This window comes from Budorcas taxicolor, chromosome 1 (assembly GCF_023091745.1).
Source record: "Budorcas taxicolor isolate Tak-1 chromosome 1, Takin1.1, whole genome shotgun sequence".
Lineage (NCBI taxonomy): Eukaryota > Metazoa > Chordata > Mammalia > Artiodactyla > Bovidae > Budorcas > Budorcas taxicolor.
This window is the reverse complement of record NC_068910.1, coordinates 161305942-161324593: the sequence shown is the minus strand read 5'-3', so window position 1 is coordinate 161324593 and position 18652 is coordinate 161305942. Positions and strand designations below refer to the sequence as shown.

At 35.9% G+C, this 18652-nt stretch overlaps 1 protein-coding gene across 1 annotated transcript in view; it reads left to right on the top strand.

The window, feature by feature from the left end:
- Window positions 1-17301, top strand: part of PRKCI (protein kinase C iota) — a 67434-nt gene extending 50133 nt beyond the window's left edge. Inside the window, exons 10-18 of the mRNA XM_052639269.1 lie at window positions 320-417; window positions 1060-1146; window positions 3075-3210; window positions 8392-8479; window positions 9552-9677; window positions 11059-11138; window positions 12793-12882; window positions 13631-13746; window positions 17214-17301. Of these exons, the coding sequence (XP_052495229.1) occupies window positions 320-417; window positions 1060-1146; window positions 3075-3210; window positions 8392-8479; window positions 9552-9677; window positions 11059-11138; window positions 12793-12882; window positions 13631-13746; window positions 17214-17301 (909 nt within the window). The remainder of the gene's footprint in view (window positions 1-319; window positions 418-1059; window positions 1147-3074; window positions 3211-8391; window positions 8480-9551; window positions 9678-11058; window positions 11139-12792; window positions 12883-13630; window positions 13747-17213) is intronic.
- The last annotated feature ends 1351 nt before the right edge of the window (window positions 17302-18652 follow it).

Here is an 18652-nt window from a genome sequence, read left to right as displayed (position 1 = left end):
CTTAATATATAAGATATATTTAAAGTTGTCTGATGATTATTAGATTTAAAAAAATAAACATCAAACCATATTATTATCAAGGGAGAGTACTTGAGCTTTGTAAAAGTTTGCTAGACTCTTTAATAATATTGAAAGATTTGCTGGGTAGTAGTTTCTCTTTGTATATAAATTATTATTTCATGATTATTGATGTTTTTGATGTTTAGCCCAGTTAGTCAATAGTTGCATTTATGGTAATAGAATTACTAAGAACAAATTTGTCATAGTTTTGATACTGTCATTCTAGTTTGACATAAATTTCCTTCATATTTTAAAATAGGATATTGACTGGGTACAGACAGAGAAACATGTTTTTGAACAGGCGTCCAATCATCCTTTTCTTGTTGGGCTGCATTCTTGCTTTCAGACAGAAAGCAGGTAAGATTGAAAGATAATGGAATGATTCCTGGGTTTGACACAATAAGAACATTTTGGTATATTATACAGTAAGAACCTTTTTTACAGTAATTCCTGAAGTGGAAATCACATGGAGACACAACAGTACTGTGTTTATAATTGCCTGCAACTCCTGTTGGATCAGCATTAGGAAATTACCTGCTTTACACCAAAAAAAAGTCAGAATTATGACAGGAGAAAGTAGATATCCAACCTTTTAAATATCACCAAAATTCTAGTTTTAGGACTTAAAATTTCCTAGAGTTTAATTAGGTGGTAAATCCTAACTTCTTTCACTTTAAATGACGATTGGAAATGACTTATATTGCACATTCTAAAATTGGAGTGGGGTGGGAGTTCTGGATTGTAAGTGGCACTACTCCAGAATGAAAGTAGCAAGTTACAAAATTACTATCTTTCTGGTTTACTTTCTTGTATCCTCTGTGGTTAAACAGCTTTCTCCTCCAGTCACCCTTTGTTTCCACCAAATTCCTCAAATGTTTGTTAAGGGTTTATCTGGTAGAGCTCTCTGTACTGTGACTGGTCTCTGTAGTGTTTAAACTGCAGACGTGAACACAGCCTTATTTTGGATCTTGGTTTCACGTGTTCTCTCCTGTGTTTTAGATTGTTCTTTGTTATAGAGTATGTTAATGGAGGAGATTTAATGTTTCATATGCAACGACAAAGAAAACTTCCTGAAGAGCATGCCAGGTAAGTTTTGTGTTTATTGTTTCTTTGTGTTGGATTTTGGTAGGAGTAGTTCTGGGACTTTTTGTATGTCGGTGGTTGAAAACAGTAGATAAATCATTTATTTTGATTCCAACTAATTCTCTGTAAGTTATGTAGAGGCTGAGCTGAAAATTAATTTACATTGTAATATTATATATATAGCATTATATATTACATATAGTATAATCTAATTATAAGCAGTTGAGAGGTATAAACAGTATTCAAGGGGAAGCCTTCAGTCGACTAAGCTCAATTATTTCCAAATATTTTGCCTATTCAGTATCAGCCACTGAAATAATGAATGAATATATAAACATATTAATCTTATTATGCAATGATCTCTGACAGTTTTTCGTTAGAAGATGATTGTTGGGACTTCCCTGGCGGTCCAGTGGTTAAGACTCTGCGCCCTTAGTCCCGGGGGCATGGGTTCAATCCCAGGGAACTAAGATCCCTCTGGCATGCCTCACAGCACAGCCAATAAAATGAAATAAAATAGAATAAAGGTTATTGTTCATATATACTTGAGCGTAATGAAACAATTCCTCTTAACCTATGATGTAATTCGGACTGTTCTTCCATAGTTATAGTTTCTGAATTATTCTGCCTTTGGCATTCCGCCCTCTTACTCCATATATGTTGATTAATAAGAGAAAAAGTATTAAATATCATTTGTTTAGTGCCCTTAATTTGATATTATTATACAAGATAGTAAATAGTTTTTTGAGGACTTCGGTGGGAAAGGATCATGGCCTTGGATAAGAAGTTTAATCTGTCAGTGCCATATTTTGTTTTGTTTTTTACTCATAATTAGAAATAATTCTACCCTTCTGCACTTCACGAGAGTAATGCCAAAAGGAAGCAAGTGAGTTTGTATGTGTATTTAACAAAGGTTAGAGACTCATTTTAAAAAAATAACTTATTTAGTGGAAATCTTGCTATTCATTGATATTTCTTATCAAAAAGAGTTAATAACCTTCAATTTTATAGGAAGGTGTAAAGTGTATTAATCTATCTTATTGTTTAATTTACTGTATGTTCATTATTTATTTCAGCTTTAGCAAATGGTCACCCTTCATAGCAAAGCCACAGATAATATTTTGAATTGTGGATATAGCCAGTATTTGTTCCTTGTTTGTTCAGTTGGACTGAGGGAAAGTAGCCTAGTTTTTATTTTATTAAAGTACCCATTCTGGTTTTATACCATCTTTGCTTTTGTAGGAACCAGATACAGGATAAGGGCTCAAATTCCTTGTTTTTAGAATTAAGTAGCTAGAAGGTATGTATTACACATTTCCAAACATGATCATGATAATACTCACCAAAGCAGCTTTATTCAGGTCAAAAATTTTCCTATCACCAATGAGTTGGTGGCAGTTCTGAAAATGTCTTCCTGTTGTAGAATAATTTAACTCATTTTTAGAATTTTGGTGTGGGTTTTATTATTTGAGTAGTCAGCTTTCAGTATTCTTTCCATTTTTGACCAATCAATGGTTCTTAGCCTTTTGGAAGGTCATTTGTCTCTTAGAGAAGTGATGAAAACTATGGAAACTATAGAAGATGTCCATACAACTTTGTATCCAGTTGTAGGAGTGTGGGCATTCTTAAGTCCATCCAAGGACCCAGATTAGGAATCCCTGCTTGAGATGTTCAAATTAAACTTTATGAAAAGTATGGGTTTAATTTAGACTGGAACTTTTATAATTGTGTTTGGGGCTCAGCTATTTTAAAGTGGTGCCTCAATTTGTGTTTTGGTATTATTTCTGAAAACATTGGGAGGAAAAAAATCTTTTGACATGATTTTGATGTTCTGATTTGCAGATGGAAGTAGGATTTAAATACCTTCCTCTAGAAACTTACCACGATTTAAAAACTTGAATCAAATGAGTTAATTTTTCATTTTATTTTAGATTTTACTCTGCAGAAATCAGTCTAGCATTAAATTATCTTCATGAACGAGGGATAATTTATAGAGATTTGAAATTGGACAACGTGTTGCTGGACTCTGAAGGACACATTAAACTCACTGACTACGGCATGTGTAAGGTGAGGGATGTTTCTAGTCAGCAGCTCAGGAAATTGTTTTGGTCAATAACTTTGCATTCAAAACTGGGGAAATAGTTGCTACTTTGTGCTAAAATGGCAAAAAATATCCTAAACAGAGATGGCTGTACTAATCTCCTATCCATTTATGAAATTCCACATTTTCTATGATGTTACATGTGCTGTAAAAGTTTATTTCTTTTTATTGTCTATACTTTTTTATCTTGAAAGTCGTGCTACTATTATATAAAATCTGTAGGTAAATACTATCTACAGTCCCAGACTTTAGCACAACACCTTGCATATCATCTTCCAAGCTTTGGCCTTTTGATTGTGACTCTTTATAATGCACTCAAGATTTTCCCAGGGAATCTAACATTCTTTCATATTTAAATATCTGATGATAGAGCAAACTTAAGAATTTTAGTTATTCTCAGGACATGTCCTTTATTTCTGAGTGTTTTATTCATTTTGTAACAGTGTTTCATTTAAAGTTCCAGTCTTTTTTCAGAAAATGTTCAGGGGACTACTCTCCTTGTCAAAATAACCAAGACAGAATTTTCTTCACATGGTAAATGTGGTAGCAAGCCTGTGAATGCGAATGTGTGAACTGCTTTTCCCCATTCACCTAAGGGAAGTGCCTCTAGGGCCTGCCTCTTTTTTTTTTTAATAAATTTTTTGAAATTTATGTTTGGCCACACTGGGTCTTTGTTGCTGCACACAGACTTTCTCTAGTTGCAGTGCACAGGCTTCTCATTGCGGTGGCTTCTCTTCTGGAGCACAGGCTCTAGGCGCCTGGGCTCAGTAATTGTGTTGCAGGGGGCTCAGTTGCCCAGTGGCATGTAGAATCCTCCCGGACCAGGGATTGAACCTGTGTGCCCTACATTGGCAGGTGGATTCTTAACCATTGGACTACCAGGGAAATCCCAGCCTGACTCTTTTATTCAAAGGAATTTGAGCATCCTGTTTTGCCTAGAAGATGTTAAAGAAAACTTATTACTTGATCTTTTGTTACTCTTAATGAAAAATAATACTGGTTTGTTACATACTCTCATTCTTGCCAGAGATCCTCAATCAATTTAATCTTAATCAAGATCTTTGATAAATCTTCTAGAGATTTTTTTTCAGTAGTTCTTTAAATTGGTTGTTCCACTTACCTCCTTTTCTGCCTCCTTCTCCAGGAGTTGTTTAATATTATTAGTAGGGAATGATCCCAGAATTTGAACTTGTGTTCAGAGACCTTACCAACAGTACTTTGTCTCTTTTCCAACCTAACACATTTACACTCAATGTTAAAGCTTGTGGGAAATAAGTCCCCTGGAAATTGGAATGTTCCTATCTTATGACTTAAGAGTCAGTATTTAAACTTGCCTAAAGTCTGACCTTAGGCAAATATTGGATGAATTTTTCTTCCTTATAATTATTCTTTGGGAAATCTAAAACACTAAGATTTTTTCCATAGTTTTTCCAGAAATGGTTTCTTTAGGTTTATTTAATTTCTTCAGTTTCTCACTAGATGCTTTTATATAAGGAATGCAGAGAATAGTGATGACTGGAAGCATATGAAAACTGCAGTTAACATCTTCAGAGTTATGTTTGAAATATTTTATGAATATTGATTTTTTAATTGAAAACTTTAGCTATTTTATAAATTGATGTGCCTCCCACTATTTTTTATCAGCAGGGGGATTTCATAATAATGTCTATTTTATGCTATAATTTGGCTGATAGACCTACATTCAGATATCCAGTCCAAAGCTGAATGATTTAGTACAGCTCTTTTACAGGTTAACAGACTGCCTCTGACTCTTACCTTGCAAGTGCATGTCATAAACCATCACTGTATGTCAAGCCATTGCCATTAATACAAAACAACTTAAATCCCATTCATATTTCTTTGTACAGGCATGCCTTGTTTTACTGTGCTGCACAGATACTGTGTTTTTTACAAATTGAAGATTGTGGCAACCCTGTGTTGTTAGATGATGGTTAACATTTTTTAACAATAAAGTTTTTAAAAAAATTTTATTGAAATATATTTGATTTACAACATTGTGTTTAAAGTATCTTTTAGTTAAGGTATACATTTTGTTTTTAGACATGATGCTGTTGCACATTTAATGGATTACAGTGTAGTGTACACATAATTTTTACGTGCACTGGAAAATCAAAAATATTCATGTGACTTCACTTGTGATATCTACTTTATTGTTGGGATCTGAAACCAAACTGCAGTATCTCCATGGTATGCCTATATATAAAAATAACATATATACCCCTGTTGCTGCTGCTAAGATGCTTCAGTCGTGTCTGACTCTGTGCGACCCCATAGACGGAAGCCCACCAGGCTCCCCCGTCCCTGGGATTCTCCAGACAAGAACATTGGAGTGGGTTGCCATTTCCTTCTCCAATACCCCTGTTAGGGATCTTAAAAAACCCTTGAAGTCACTATATATTACCAAGTATTTCTTCTAGATATTTATATTCATATTGTATGCAATAGTATAAAATCTGAAGAAAAATGCATACCCCATACCAGGAATATCTCTGCAGGAATTCCTAAGAACCTCATATAACAGTGGTTGTCTCTAAGAAGCTGAAACTGGATATGTCAGACAAGAATGGGAAGACAACTTGATTTCTAGTCTGTATTTTCTCCCTCTTTTTGTTTGGAATTTTGTACCATGTAATTTAACAATAGGGAAATGGTTAAATTCTAGGTACATATGTTGAGTTGAATTTTGTAATCATTAATAATAGGAAATCTATTATTACATGGGAAATTACATACTTGCAAAGTAAGAAAAAGCAGATGTTTAATTGTATATTTAGTATTATTCAGTTTGTATTTAGACTTTTATTGTTTTTCATTTTAATTGAGATGTGGTTGATTTACAGTATTATATATTTCAGCTGTACATCATGATTCACAGTTTTTAAAGATTGTACTCCATTTATAGTTATAAAATGCGGACTATAATCCCTGTGCTGTATAATATATCCTTGTAGTTTATTTATTTTATACTTGGTAGATTGTACCCCTTAATCCCCTGCCTCTGCTTTGCCACTTCACTCACACCACTGATAGCCACTCGCTTATTCTCTGTATTTGTGAGTCTGATTTGTTGTTTTATTATATTCATTAGTTTTATTTTTAAAATTCCACATATAAGTGATAGCATACAGTATTTGTTTCTCTGTCTGACTTATTTCACTAAACATAGAACCTTCCAAGTCCATACATGTTGTTGTTTATGGCAAAATCTCATTCCTTTTCATGGCTGAGTAGTATTCTAGTAGTATTTTATAAATGGTTTCCTTTGCTGTGCAGAAACTTTAAGTTTGATTAGGTCCCATTTGTTTATTTTTGCTTTTGTTTTCTTTGGCTTAGGAGACAGATAAAAAAATATACATATTGGTACAGTATATAGCACAGCATGTTCTGCCTGTGTTTTCTTTTAGGAGTTTCGTGGTTTCTAGTCATAACGTTTAGGTCTTTAATCTGTTTTTTATTTTATTTTTGTGTATGGTAGGAAAAATGTTCTAGTTTTATTCTTTTACATCCAGCTGTCCCGTTTTCCCAAAACCACTAATTGAAGAAACTATCTTTTTCCATTGCATATTCTTGCCTCCTTTGTCATAGAATAATTAACCATAAATGCTTGGTTTATTTCTGGACTTTCTATTTCTGTCCCATTGATTTATATGCCTGTTTTTGTGCCAGTACCACACTGTTCATTACTTTAGCTTTGTAGTATAATCTGAAGTCAGGTAACATGATTCCCCTAGCTTTGTTCTTCTTTCTCAAAACTGTTTTGGCTATTTGGGTAAACTGTCTTCCTATTGTTGATTTCTTATTTAATTTCCTTTTGATCAGAGAATAGTCTGAATGATAATAGTGCTTTGAAATATGTTGAAATTTCCTTTATGCCTTGTATTTGGTCACTATCCCAAATGTACTTTAGAAAGGATATGTAATCTCTATTTTGCATGCAAGAAGTCTCTGTCTCCCTCCTTTTCCCTTTTCCCACACATACACACATATATATGTATTCTATATGTGTATATACTATACATATTTTAAACTTTAGCTTTTGTTCAAATCTCCCTCTGCTTACTAATTTTTTGTCTGTATGATCTTTTTTTCTTTTTTTTTTAAAGTATATATAGATGTTTTAAAAATCACCTTCATGATTGGAGACTGTCAGTCTGGGCTGCTATTACAGGGTACCATAGGTTAGGTGGCTTACACAGCAAACATTTATTTCTTGTGGTTCTGGAGATTGAGAAGTCCACGATCAAGGTTCTGGAAGATCTGGGGTCTGAAGGTACCCTTCCTGCTTTGCAGATGACTGTCTCCCATTGTATCCTCACATGGTGAGGAGACAGACAGAGAGCTAGCTCTTTCTCTTATGAAAACATGAATCTCATCATGGGGCTCCAACCTCAGGACCTGATCACCTGCCCAGAGGCCCCACCTCCCAGTGCTGTCACATTAGGTTACCACCACGTGTCAGGGGCACATAAACATTCCGACAGTAGCAGAGATTCTGCAATCCTCTGAATTATTTTGTTCATTTTTACTAGTTGTATTTTGAGGCTGTGTTGTTAGCTACATTCTAGTTTGTTTTAGCTTCTTGGTGATTGTTCATTTGTTGTTGTGTAGTTTCTCTATTTGTACACGTTAGTGTGTTCTACCTTAATTTCCTCTACCCTGTAGCTATTAGAATACAAAACCAATAAATGTGTGACTTAGGAGAAATGACCAGAAGGGAAACAACATAATGCCAGTCGTGGTTGTGCTAGGAAGTGGGATTTAAAAGCTTTTCTTCATAAAATATGCTTCCTTTGATTCATGCAATTTACATTTTTATACTATAATTTTACTTGAATATAAATTATTTTGAATGCAGTTTTTAATCTTAATTGAATTCTACTATATCTAATGAGGTCAAGTTTTCTTTAAGGTATTTAGTAGCAACCTGTGGTTTTAATAATAAAAGCAGCTGTGCTAGTGATATTTTATTTAAGCTCAATATACTACCTATGGATGCTAACCTTATATGAAAATGAAATAAAAGAGGTTAATTTAAAACAAATTTTGCAAAATACATAAATAAATAAATAAAACAAATTTTGCATCTTATTATTTTCTTTCTTTTTTTTTATTTTTTTAAATAAAAGGAAGGATTACGGCCAGGAGATACAACTAGCACTTTCTGTGGTACTCCTAATTACATCGCTCCTGAAATCTTAAGAGGAGAAGATTATGGTAATAATTTGGTGGTATTTTGGCCATGTGATGGAAGAGTGGTTAGATGTGATACCAATTGCATTATAGTATACTGTAGTATTTCAGTACTGCACTTATTAACATAAACTTTCTTGATCATCTTAAAACCTAGTAAAAACTTCAAATTCTGAAATCAGAAACAGTGGGACTTTGATAGTATTTGGGGATGCCAATTTGAATATGGCAAGCACTTAAGAGTACTGGCACTATGCTAAGCAGTTTACATATATTAACTAAGTTAATCTAATTCTCTTAATAATCCTATGAGATAAGCACAATTAATTGACATTTTACAAACGAGGAAACTGGTAGACAAAAACGTTAAATAACTTGCCCAAGGTCATGTAGCAGGAAAGTGGCAGAGTTGGGATTTAATCAACCAGGTAATTTCAGAATCATAAACTTCTGTAAGATTGTTCAGATTTCCTGGGGTATTTCCCCCAGGAATCTGAAAGATGGGAAAGATTCCCTGCTTGTCAAAAACCAGAAGTTGTGTTTATCTTAAGAAAACATTTGGCCCTTTGGGTTCTGGCCCTTTGATTTCAGCAGTTGTAAAGGAGGATGGCTATTTCTGATAGCTGCTTATAATCTGGTTCCAAAGTCCTTTCAGGATCTTTAATCAGGTAGCAGAAGATCAAGTTTCATACCAAGCAAGGTTATTTCAAATACAATTTAATTATGTCCTCAAAACAAAATATTAGAGGCAGGTTCTTGAGTCTATAATTACAAACATATTTGGTGGGACAAAGTGTGCAGGATAATTGTATAACTTGGCATAGACATATCGGTCTCTGCAGCTTAGTGTAACCAATGGGAAGAGAAACTTGTGTTTCATTTTCTATATTTTACAGTTATCGTTTAGTTACCTCCCTTCTTTGATAAGTGAAATGTTCTTGTAATCCTCGATGCCTGCCATGATCATTATAATGCATTTCAAGTTTACTTTTTCATTATGTCTATTTTTTTAATTATGTAATAAAATTAATCTCAAATTACTGACATTTTAGAATGTGGAATGGATAATTTATTGCTTTAAAATTTCATTTTGAAGGTTTCAGTGTTGATTGGTGGGCTCTTGGAGTACTAATGTTTGAGATGATGGCAGGAAGGTCTCCATTTGATATTGTTGGGAGCTCTGATAACCCTGATCAAAACACAGAGGATTATCTTTTTCAAGGTAATTTGCAGTATTTTACAGAGTCTCTGTGAATAACCCAACCTAAGGCATGAATGAAGACAGCTATAGTTATTACTTTCTAGTAAGAAAGAGGAAGAATAATCTGGACAGTGTACCCCTGAACACATGAGGCTCTGAGTTTTTTGTTGTTTTGATCTATCATTACTACTGCTTAGTTTTTGGTCCCATTTGCCAGTTGCCTGCTCATACTCAGAAACAGCAAAGAGGTGACTTCAGATTGTACATCACAGAGATTGGAGGAAGGAACTGTGTGGCTGGAGAGGGCAGTCTTTTCACCTGTGCTACAATGCTGAATGCATAAATACAAGAGCAGTAATAGGAAAAGGCAGAGTCCTAAGGAGATAAAAAGGATCAAAAGGTGAAGGAAAGAAACTCCGCAGTTGGAAACACAAAGAACTGAACAGAACAGAAACAAGCAGACAAGCACAAGGACCCCAAACACACCGTCCAGAGAAGTGTAAAAATTGCCATAAAATTCTACATTTAATGACTAAGGCCATCACAGAAAATGAATAGATATTTCATGTAATAGGAAATCTAGCTTGCTGTGAAAACCTCAAAAGACTTTTAACCTCCTTAATTAGGGGTGTGCACATTAAAAATTAATGGGCTTCCATCTCATACTTACACATTTGGCAAAAATTTTAAAGTCTGACAACACCAGTACTAGTAAGGGTTAATAACAGTGCTGGTGAGGATATGAAGCAACTGGAACTCTGGTGGATGGAGTGAAAACTGACATGACAACTTTGGAAAATAATTTGGCAAAGTCTAATACAATCGAATATAGTAATGCATGCCACACATTTTATAGATACTAATCTGTTTAAGCCTTATAACCCTCCTATGAGGGCTTCCTTGGTGGCTCAGTGGTAAAGAATCTGCCTGCCGATGCAGGAGATGCAGGTTCCATCCCTGGGTCAGGAAGACCCCCTGGAGGAGGGCATGGCAACCCACTCCAGTATTCTTGCCTGAATAATCCCATGGACAGAGGAGCCTGGCTGCAGTCTATGGGGTTTCAAAAGAGTCGGACACGACTTAGCAACTGAATAGAAAACAACAGCAACACCCCTATGAATCAGGTATTCTTTTTATTCCAGTTTTACAGATAAGGCAACAGACACAGTAAGGTAGTCAAAGAATAAAACCTACGCATGTAGTGATCAAAACTGTTCAGAGTAGAGGCCGTCTGAGTAGGAAGGAAAGGTCTGGGACTGGAAAGGTACACAAGATGCTTAGATAGTGTTTGTAATGTCCGTTTTTTCCTGCTGGAATGCCTTAAATATCTTATAATAAAAATATAAAGATGAAACCCCTGTAAAAGTTAATTATAATAATGCTGTATATTTTATCTTCCTAGTTATTTTGGAAAAACAAATTCGCATACCGCGTTCTTTATCTGTAAAAGCTGCAAGTGTCCTGAAGAGCTTCCTCAACAAGGTATAAATTGTACATAAAATTGTTAGTGATTTCTCTCTATACAAATGGCACTGGTAAGGAGAGTTTCAGGCAACATAAAATTCCAAAACATCAAAGTGTATAATTTTTCCATTAGATCTGGAACTTGTCTCTTCACCAAAGGGTACCTTGACAGAATGAGATCCTGAGATGTGTGGTCCTTTCCATTCTGCCAGTATAGTTTACCCCTAGCTTTATATTACGTATGGTGTTTGTTTTGTTTATTTTTTGGCTGCGCTGGGTCTTCACTGTGGTGCATGGACTCTTGTCTGATTGTGGCACTCAGAGCTGCTCTTGTTATAGAGCATAGGCTCCAGAGTGTGTGGGCTCATACGTGTGGTGTTTTTAATGTAAACAAAAAATACCATGTGCTCAGTTAGAGAAAAACGGCATCTTTGGGGATAGCCTCAATTGCACTTCCATCTGTATTTTTTCAGTTTCCTTTAGATTATTATTATAGAATGTTTTAACTTACTCAGTACTTGGTGCAGTAGTGTTCCCTCCAAATTCTCTTATCACAACCCTATAATTAGATAATATTCAGAAAAAATAAAATGCTGAAGTGCTGTCTCTTTAAAAAATCTGAACACCATTCTGTCATTGTTTGTTGCAGTTGATAGGCTAGACGTTTTTTTTTTAATATCTTTATTTTATTTGCTTGCACTGGGTCTTAATTACAGCATGTAGGCTCTTAGTTCCCTGACCAGGGATTGAACCCAGGACCCCTCCATTGGGAGCACAGAGTCTTAGCCACTGGACCAGCAGGGAAGTCCCTAGAAAAGTTTTAGGATCTAAAATTACAACTCTGAATTATTCTTATTCATAACACTCTAACACCAAATATGTAGGTTTCTTTCCACACCACCAACCAGTTTTCCATCCTCTTACTTTAAAAATCTTGTTTAAAAATAAATGGTAGGTTAGAAAGTAGGTTGATGTGCGTTTATTTTCTGAGATAAATAAGATAATGAGTTTTAATAAAATAAGAAATTCAAGCTTGTTGTAAATGAGTATTTTATGTGAGGAAAGATTCAAACTGGAAACCTTACCTTTAACACAGTGAAAAATGAAGCTGAGAAGTGTCAGTATGCAAAGCAGAATGCCTTTTGCCACAGAGGAAAATGGGAACATGTTCTCATTCACGATAGTTGTATAATTTGCAGGCTGCTTCTCAGTCCAGTGATTCAGATAATGGTTGTATCGTTATTGTACACAAATTACGGTTGTTGCTATAACTGGACACAGGGCTTTTAAACTGAGCTAGAAACAAACTGGTGACGTTCGGGGGTTTGTGTGTTTTGAGTACCACTCCAGCCCGTGTCAAAGAAAGAGTTGGATGCTGCCCAAATAATTCTGCTGCTCTCTGTCTTCTTCCCACTTTTCTTTAGCAAGGTGTGGTGACATCTCTCCACTTGAGTTACAAGGATAGCTGGAGAAGAGCTGTGAGGAAATCTTGCTTGGTACAAGCATCAGATACTCCTTTGAGTATCTAGTGTTATATTTTCTAGAAATGAAAGATAGACCATTCTGATTTCAGATATAAAGGTATCATATAACAGACACAAAACACAGGTCACAAAGGTGATTTATTCTGAAGCAGAGTATTCACCCAGCTCTTGAAACATTTCCACCATAGGACCCAAAGGAACGATTGGGTTGTCATCCACAAACAGGATTTGCTGATATTCAGGGACACCCATTCTTCCGAAATGTTGATTGGGATATGGTATGTAAATTTTGATTGTTTCATATATTGTTGTTGTTGTTCAGTTGCTAAGTCCTGTCTGACTCTTTGTGACCTCATGGAATGCAACACACCACTCTTCCCTGTCCTTCACTGTCTCCCAGAGTTTGCTCAAACTCACGTCCATTGAGTTGGTGATGCCACCCAATCATCTCATCCTCTGTTGTCCCCTTCTCTTGCCCTCAGTCTTTCCCAGCATCAGAGTCTTTTGCAATGAATCAGCTCTTGGCATCAGGTGGCCAAAGTATTGGAGCTTCAGCATCAGTCCTTCCAATATTAGTTTTCATTATTTTCTTGGGCCAAAATTTATTAATGTAAAAGAATATTGAAAAACCAGTGTATCACAGCTTAAATAACTTAAAACCACTCTCTAAAATGCTTTTTTAAAATTTTATTTATTTTTTAATTGAAGGATAATTGCTTTACAGAATTTTGTTGTTTTAAAAGCACTTTAAATGACAGAAAGCAACAAAATTCTAGGTGCTTTTTAAAAAGCGTTTAAAACTGTGAAAGCTTAGAATATTAATTTAATGGAGCAGGTTGTAGTAGTATTGGGGCCTGCATCAGTGTTCAGATTTGTAAATTAGTTCCATCATATGAATATTGTAGAACCAGGCCCAGGGACTCACTTTAATAAGACTGGGAAATACCTGAGGATAGAGGAGAAACACAGAGGTGGAATTTTTCTAAGAATGTGGGCTTGAGCTGTCATCCATTATGTCTCTTCTAGATGGAGCAAAAGCAGGTGGTACCTCCGTTTAAACCAAATATTTCTGGGGAATTTGGTTTGGACAACTTTGATTCTCAGTTTACTAATGAACCTGTCCAGCTCACTCCTGATGATGAGTAAGTATTTCTGTACACTGAAATATTTTTAAAGTGCCTTGATAGTCCCATTTTTTAATAACTACACAGTGTTCCATGATCAGATTATCTTATTTTACCTAATCATCCAGTTACAGGACATTTGAATTATACAGTTATAAAAACAGTACTTGTCTTTTTCTACTTTGCTGACACGTATTGTCTCTAATTCTCACAGCAGTCTTACAGACCTCATTGTCGTCCTCTTCATTTTACAGATGAGGAAACTGAGGCTCAGAGAGATTGAGCAGGGTTATGCAGCTGTGAGTTGACAGAGCCAGGATTCAAACCCAAGTCTGACTAAGGCCTGTGCTCTTTGCACTGTACTGTGCTGCTTCCCACTGTGATAGTGACCATCTTGGTCTGAGTTCCTGAGCATTACCTTTAGATAGATTCCTAGAAGGGGAATTAGGTCAAAGGGGATGAAGTTTTTAAAGCTGTTGATATGTATTGTCAAATTACTTTTTAAAAAGGTTACACCAGTGTGTCAGACCCAGGCAGCAGTGATCTGACATACTTATTGTGTTTATATCTTTTAAAGATACGGCTTAGAATAACTTGGGGATATTTGATCCTTCAGCTGTTGTTAACCGATTCATTCTGTCATGTCATGGAAGCCCTTTCCACTTGGCAGTCATTTTACTTTAACATCTGGTTAGTTCTTATCACATTCCTCACTGCAGCTGTTCCAAACTCTCTACATTTTAGAAGCCTTCCGTCCTCCCCCTGCCTCCATCACTCTTAAGTGGATTAACCTTTCCTTGAGTGGACTGCCAGGGTTGAGACCTCCCTGCTGTGAGCTTGCTCCCTTTCCAGCCATCACCAGACCGCCTTGCATCTCAGAATTGCTCTCTAACTCATCCCAAACTTTGGCTGCTTCCTGCTTCTTGGAAGGCTGTCCCTCTTAGGCATGGGGTAGCCTCCCACTTTGCTCAATCTGTTTCCTTCATTTCCTCCAGGATTCATTGTGCCAGTTATCCCCATTACTTCACCTTCCTTAATTTCTCTTTTCCGATTTCTTCTCTCTGCTTATAAATATGCTCAAATGCGGTAATTTTCCCCACTTCTTTGAGCCACCACATTTTTCTCTCACCTTCTTTTCATCTACAAGCTTTTTCAGAAATAGTTAATAGATGCTTATGGTAAAAGAAAAATAAACCAGCACTGTCTCTATTAAATTCCTTCGAAGTAGTCAACATTGACTGTCTTATACTTTCTTGCTGCCAGCACTTTAACCTCTTACAATCGAACCTGTTCCTTAAGCTTTTAAAGGTTGAATTGGCTTCTTAATTTCTAGATTTTAAAGCGTTTTTTGATCTGCCCCGTCTCCTCCAATGTCTGTAAAGCATCTGACACTGATGGCCTGCTTTAGTTGGCGCTGCCCATCCTGGTTCTGCATTATCTCTTTAACCACTTGTCGTCTTATTTACCCTGTCCCCCTGAGACTAGGATGCTCCATGCATCTATTCATGACTGCCTTCTCTTTGCTACATGCAGTTTATACCTTGGAGATTTCAGCCAGCCCCATAGCATGGAAACCAGCTATTAAATGCTTCCCAGCTAAACTGGCAAATAATTGTTGACTAAAGACACTAGTAGACAGTAAGCCTTGATTATTTTTGAATGTGTAGTACTTAGCATAGTGCCTTTTGTCATTATTTCTCACAGCAGTGTGTATTAGAAGGAGCACTGGATTTAATCAAAAGATGGAAATTTGAATCCGCTCACCGCCTCTTACCAACAGGGTACCCTGGGTCTGAGTTACATAACTTCTCTGAGCCTGTGTCTACTCACATTGCCTACTTCCCAAGGTTGGCTGTAAAGAATAAATGAACAATAGTTTCTAAAGCTCTGAGCCACCACCCTGTTATCTCCCCTGAGCTTCATTTCCCCTTAATAGTTCAAACTCTCTCCTAGTTTGTCAGATAAGCACCTCAAACATCTGAAGTGTAAATTGTTCACAATCAGGTCCTTGTTTTTATTTATCCTTTGCTGCTTATCGTACCACCATGTATTCCTTTATTCAGATTCAGTTATCTGAGTCAGTGGTTGTTGAGGCCAACTTTCCTTACCAAGCTGTATAATACCTTCTGCTGCCAAGTTCTTGTCTCTTTTTCCTTTACTTCCTCACTTATGTCATTTCTAATTGGCTCTTTCTTTACTTTGCAACCCTTTCAGTACATACAAAGTACCAACTCCTTTAATCAGAACCCTTCAGTAAACTCCTACCTTGCCTAGCAGGTAAAATCTGTCCCCTTGGTGAGTAATTCGTCTCCCATCATCTGCTCGAGCATGACTTTTTAGCCATATCTCTCACTATAGCATAAGCGCCATGTTTTCATCAAGCTCAGTTACCCACCATTCCCTGATAGCTTGCTGTTAATATTTCCTCTCTATTCCTCCTTCCTTTTCACCTGTTGAAATCTTCCCCACCTTTCAGAGCTCTCTCAGATGTAATCAGACCTTTGATAGATCAAGATGGACCTCTTTAGTGTTAACATCACTGGCTTCTTAGAGCTAGCCATTACCTTCGTTCCAGCATCCTCTGCCACTCAACACCCTTCTATTCCTGTGCTCCAACTCTAATAAATTACTGACATTTCCCCAGACTTACCATAGTCTTTCATAATTCCATTCAGTTAGTGTTTGTTGAATGATGCTGCCTTTTTTTTTTTTTTTGCCTTTCTTAATTTTGCCAAGTAGAAGTCACGTTTTTCTTAGAACTGTGGTTAGAGCAGGGCTTAGTCTGTTGTGTAGGAGACTTAGCAGGTACTGTTTTGTCCCTCTTGAAGGAAGGGGCCGTATCCTTTGTAACTTTGTTCTCTGCAGTATGATAGGTACATTTAAGTACTGAAATATTTGATGGTAATACTCTTGTATACTTAACTAGAAGCCCAGTGTAGCAGAATGCCAGCCTCTCTGCTCCCTGTGACCCACTGCCTCCCTGTGGTGGCCCTCTGAATCTTTCAGAGTACTTCCTCCAGTTTTTTCGCTTTGGTTAACTTCTGGGCTTTCTCTTCACCATCTTCCATCGGGTTGTTGAAGTGAAAGTTGCTCAACCGTGTCTGACTCTTTGCGACCCTATGGCCTATACAGTCCACTAAATTGCATGCTGATTCAGACCTGGGTGTTCACCTATAATTAAAAATGTTGTTTAGGTCAGAAATTAAGATTACCTAAGATTGTGACTATTTGTGCCTTTTTTATTCCCAGTCTTCAGTTTTGGACTACCTTTTGGTTCCAAACTTGCTCGTGGGATTATAAGGCTTTTCTGATTTTCAGTACTGCTGATTCTTTTAGAAAATGTTTGGGGGTTAATCTAAGAACTTGTAGATTTTCCCCCCATAACTTATAAATTAGCCTTATTTTTAATTTTTAATCTTATTTTACCATTTAAGTAAAAAAAATCAAAGAAATCTTGATGGTGAACATTATTTTTCTTTCAACAGTGACATTGTGAGGAAGATCGATCAGTCTGAATTTGAAGGTTTTGAATACATTAATCCTCTCTTGATGTCTGCAGAAGAATGCGTCTGATCCTCCCTGCTCAACTGTGCATTTTGCTTGTGTTGCCATTTAATGCATGGATAAACTTGTTACCAGTCTGGATACAATGAACCATTTTATATTTTTCACCTACAGAAAAAACACTCAGTACCTTCTGTTGTTGGCTGTAAGAGTCAATGGTTACATCTCAGTGTAACTATGAAAAAAATGAAACTACTTTCCAGACAGTCGTGTCAAAATTTAGTTACACTGGTCATCCAGCAACCTACTGATGAATAATAAAGTTGTCTTTTTTGTTCAAAGGAAATACTCACTAAAAAGAGTGTCTGTGGCATTAAGGGACATGGTGGGGTTATATCATAAACCTCCTCATGAGGTCATTTAAGTATTTAATTTTGGGATAAAAGAGTAAATCAAAATACAACTTGTTATATTACCTGTTACTTTCTGAGTTCTTCATGTTTAAAAATTCAGCTGTAAATTCTGTCATTGCCTTAGAAGATTAACTTATTGATTTTTAAGGCAACAATTATTAATAATACAAGATGTTGCTTGCTTAGAATTGAGGAATACAGATTCTTCTGAGGAAGAGAATGGACACATTTTATTAAGAACCAGATTCCAAATTATTAGCTGGCTGGCTTTGAAAGACTGATTCAAGTGATTTCTTTTATAGTGAGGGGTTAGCTTCAGAGTTGGTCCCTGCAGTGGGAACTGTAACTGGAATGTTAATGTAGTTCAGAGAACCCAGACTTCTGTTCAGTGGAACACTTCTCAGTATATATATATATATATATATATATATAAAAACTTAGACACACAAAAGTGCAATGGTAATATTTATTTTTTATTGGCAAGTAAATCCCACAGTCTCTTTTTGTGATTTGATCTAAATAATAAGGAAGCACTAGCTTGTTACCAAAAACTTGTAAGAGCACTCCATTATCCAATGGACACAGAATGTATACTAATTTTTCCTTGTAATTCAATATACAGGTAAATAATTTATATGCCAAATAGTGTCTTAACCACGCTTGTTTTTTCCCCAAACCATACTTTCATATCCTGTTGTGGAACCTTCAGTGACATTCAGGAAAAAAGAATAAACATGAATAAATGTTCAGGATATGCACACACACTCACACTCATCACAGTTCCAACTGCTTGAGTGAGTTTTAGTTAAGTAGCTAATACATGTAATCAGAGTAGAATACATATCAGGGGCAGAGTTCTTCAGATTATTTTTAATATTAGTGCTTAATAATTATTATTTAAAGTGATGCCAATGATAGTATCCTGTTGTTTATTTTTAAATATTTTTTTATGAAAAGGGACTTAAAAAATAAGCATGATCATTTAAATTACTTATAAATGTCCAATC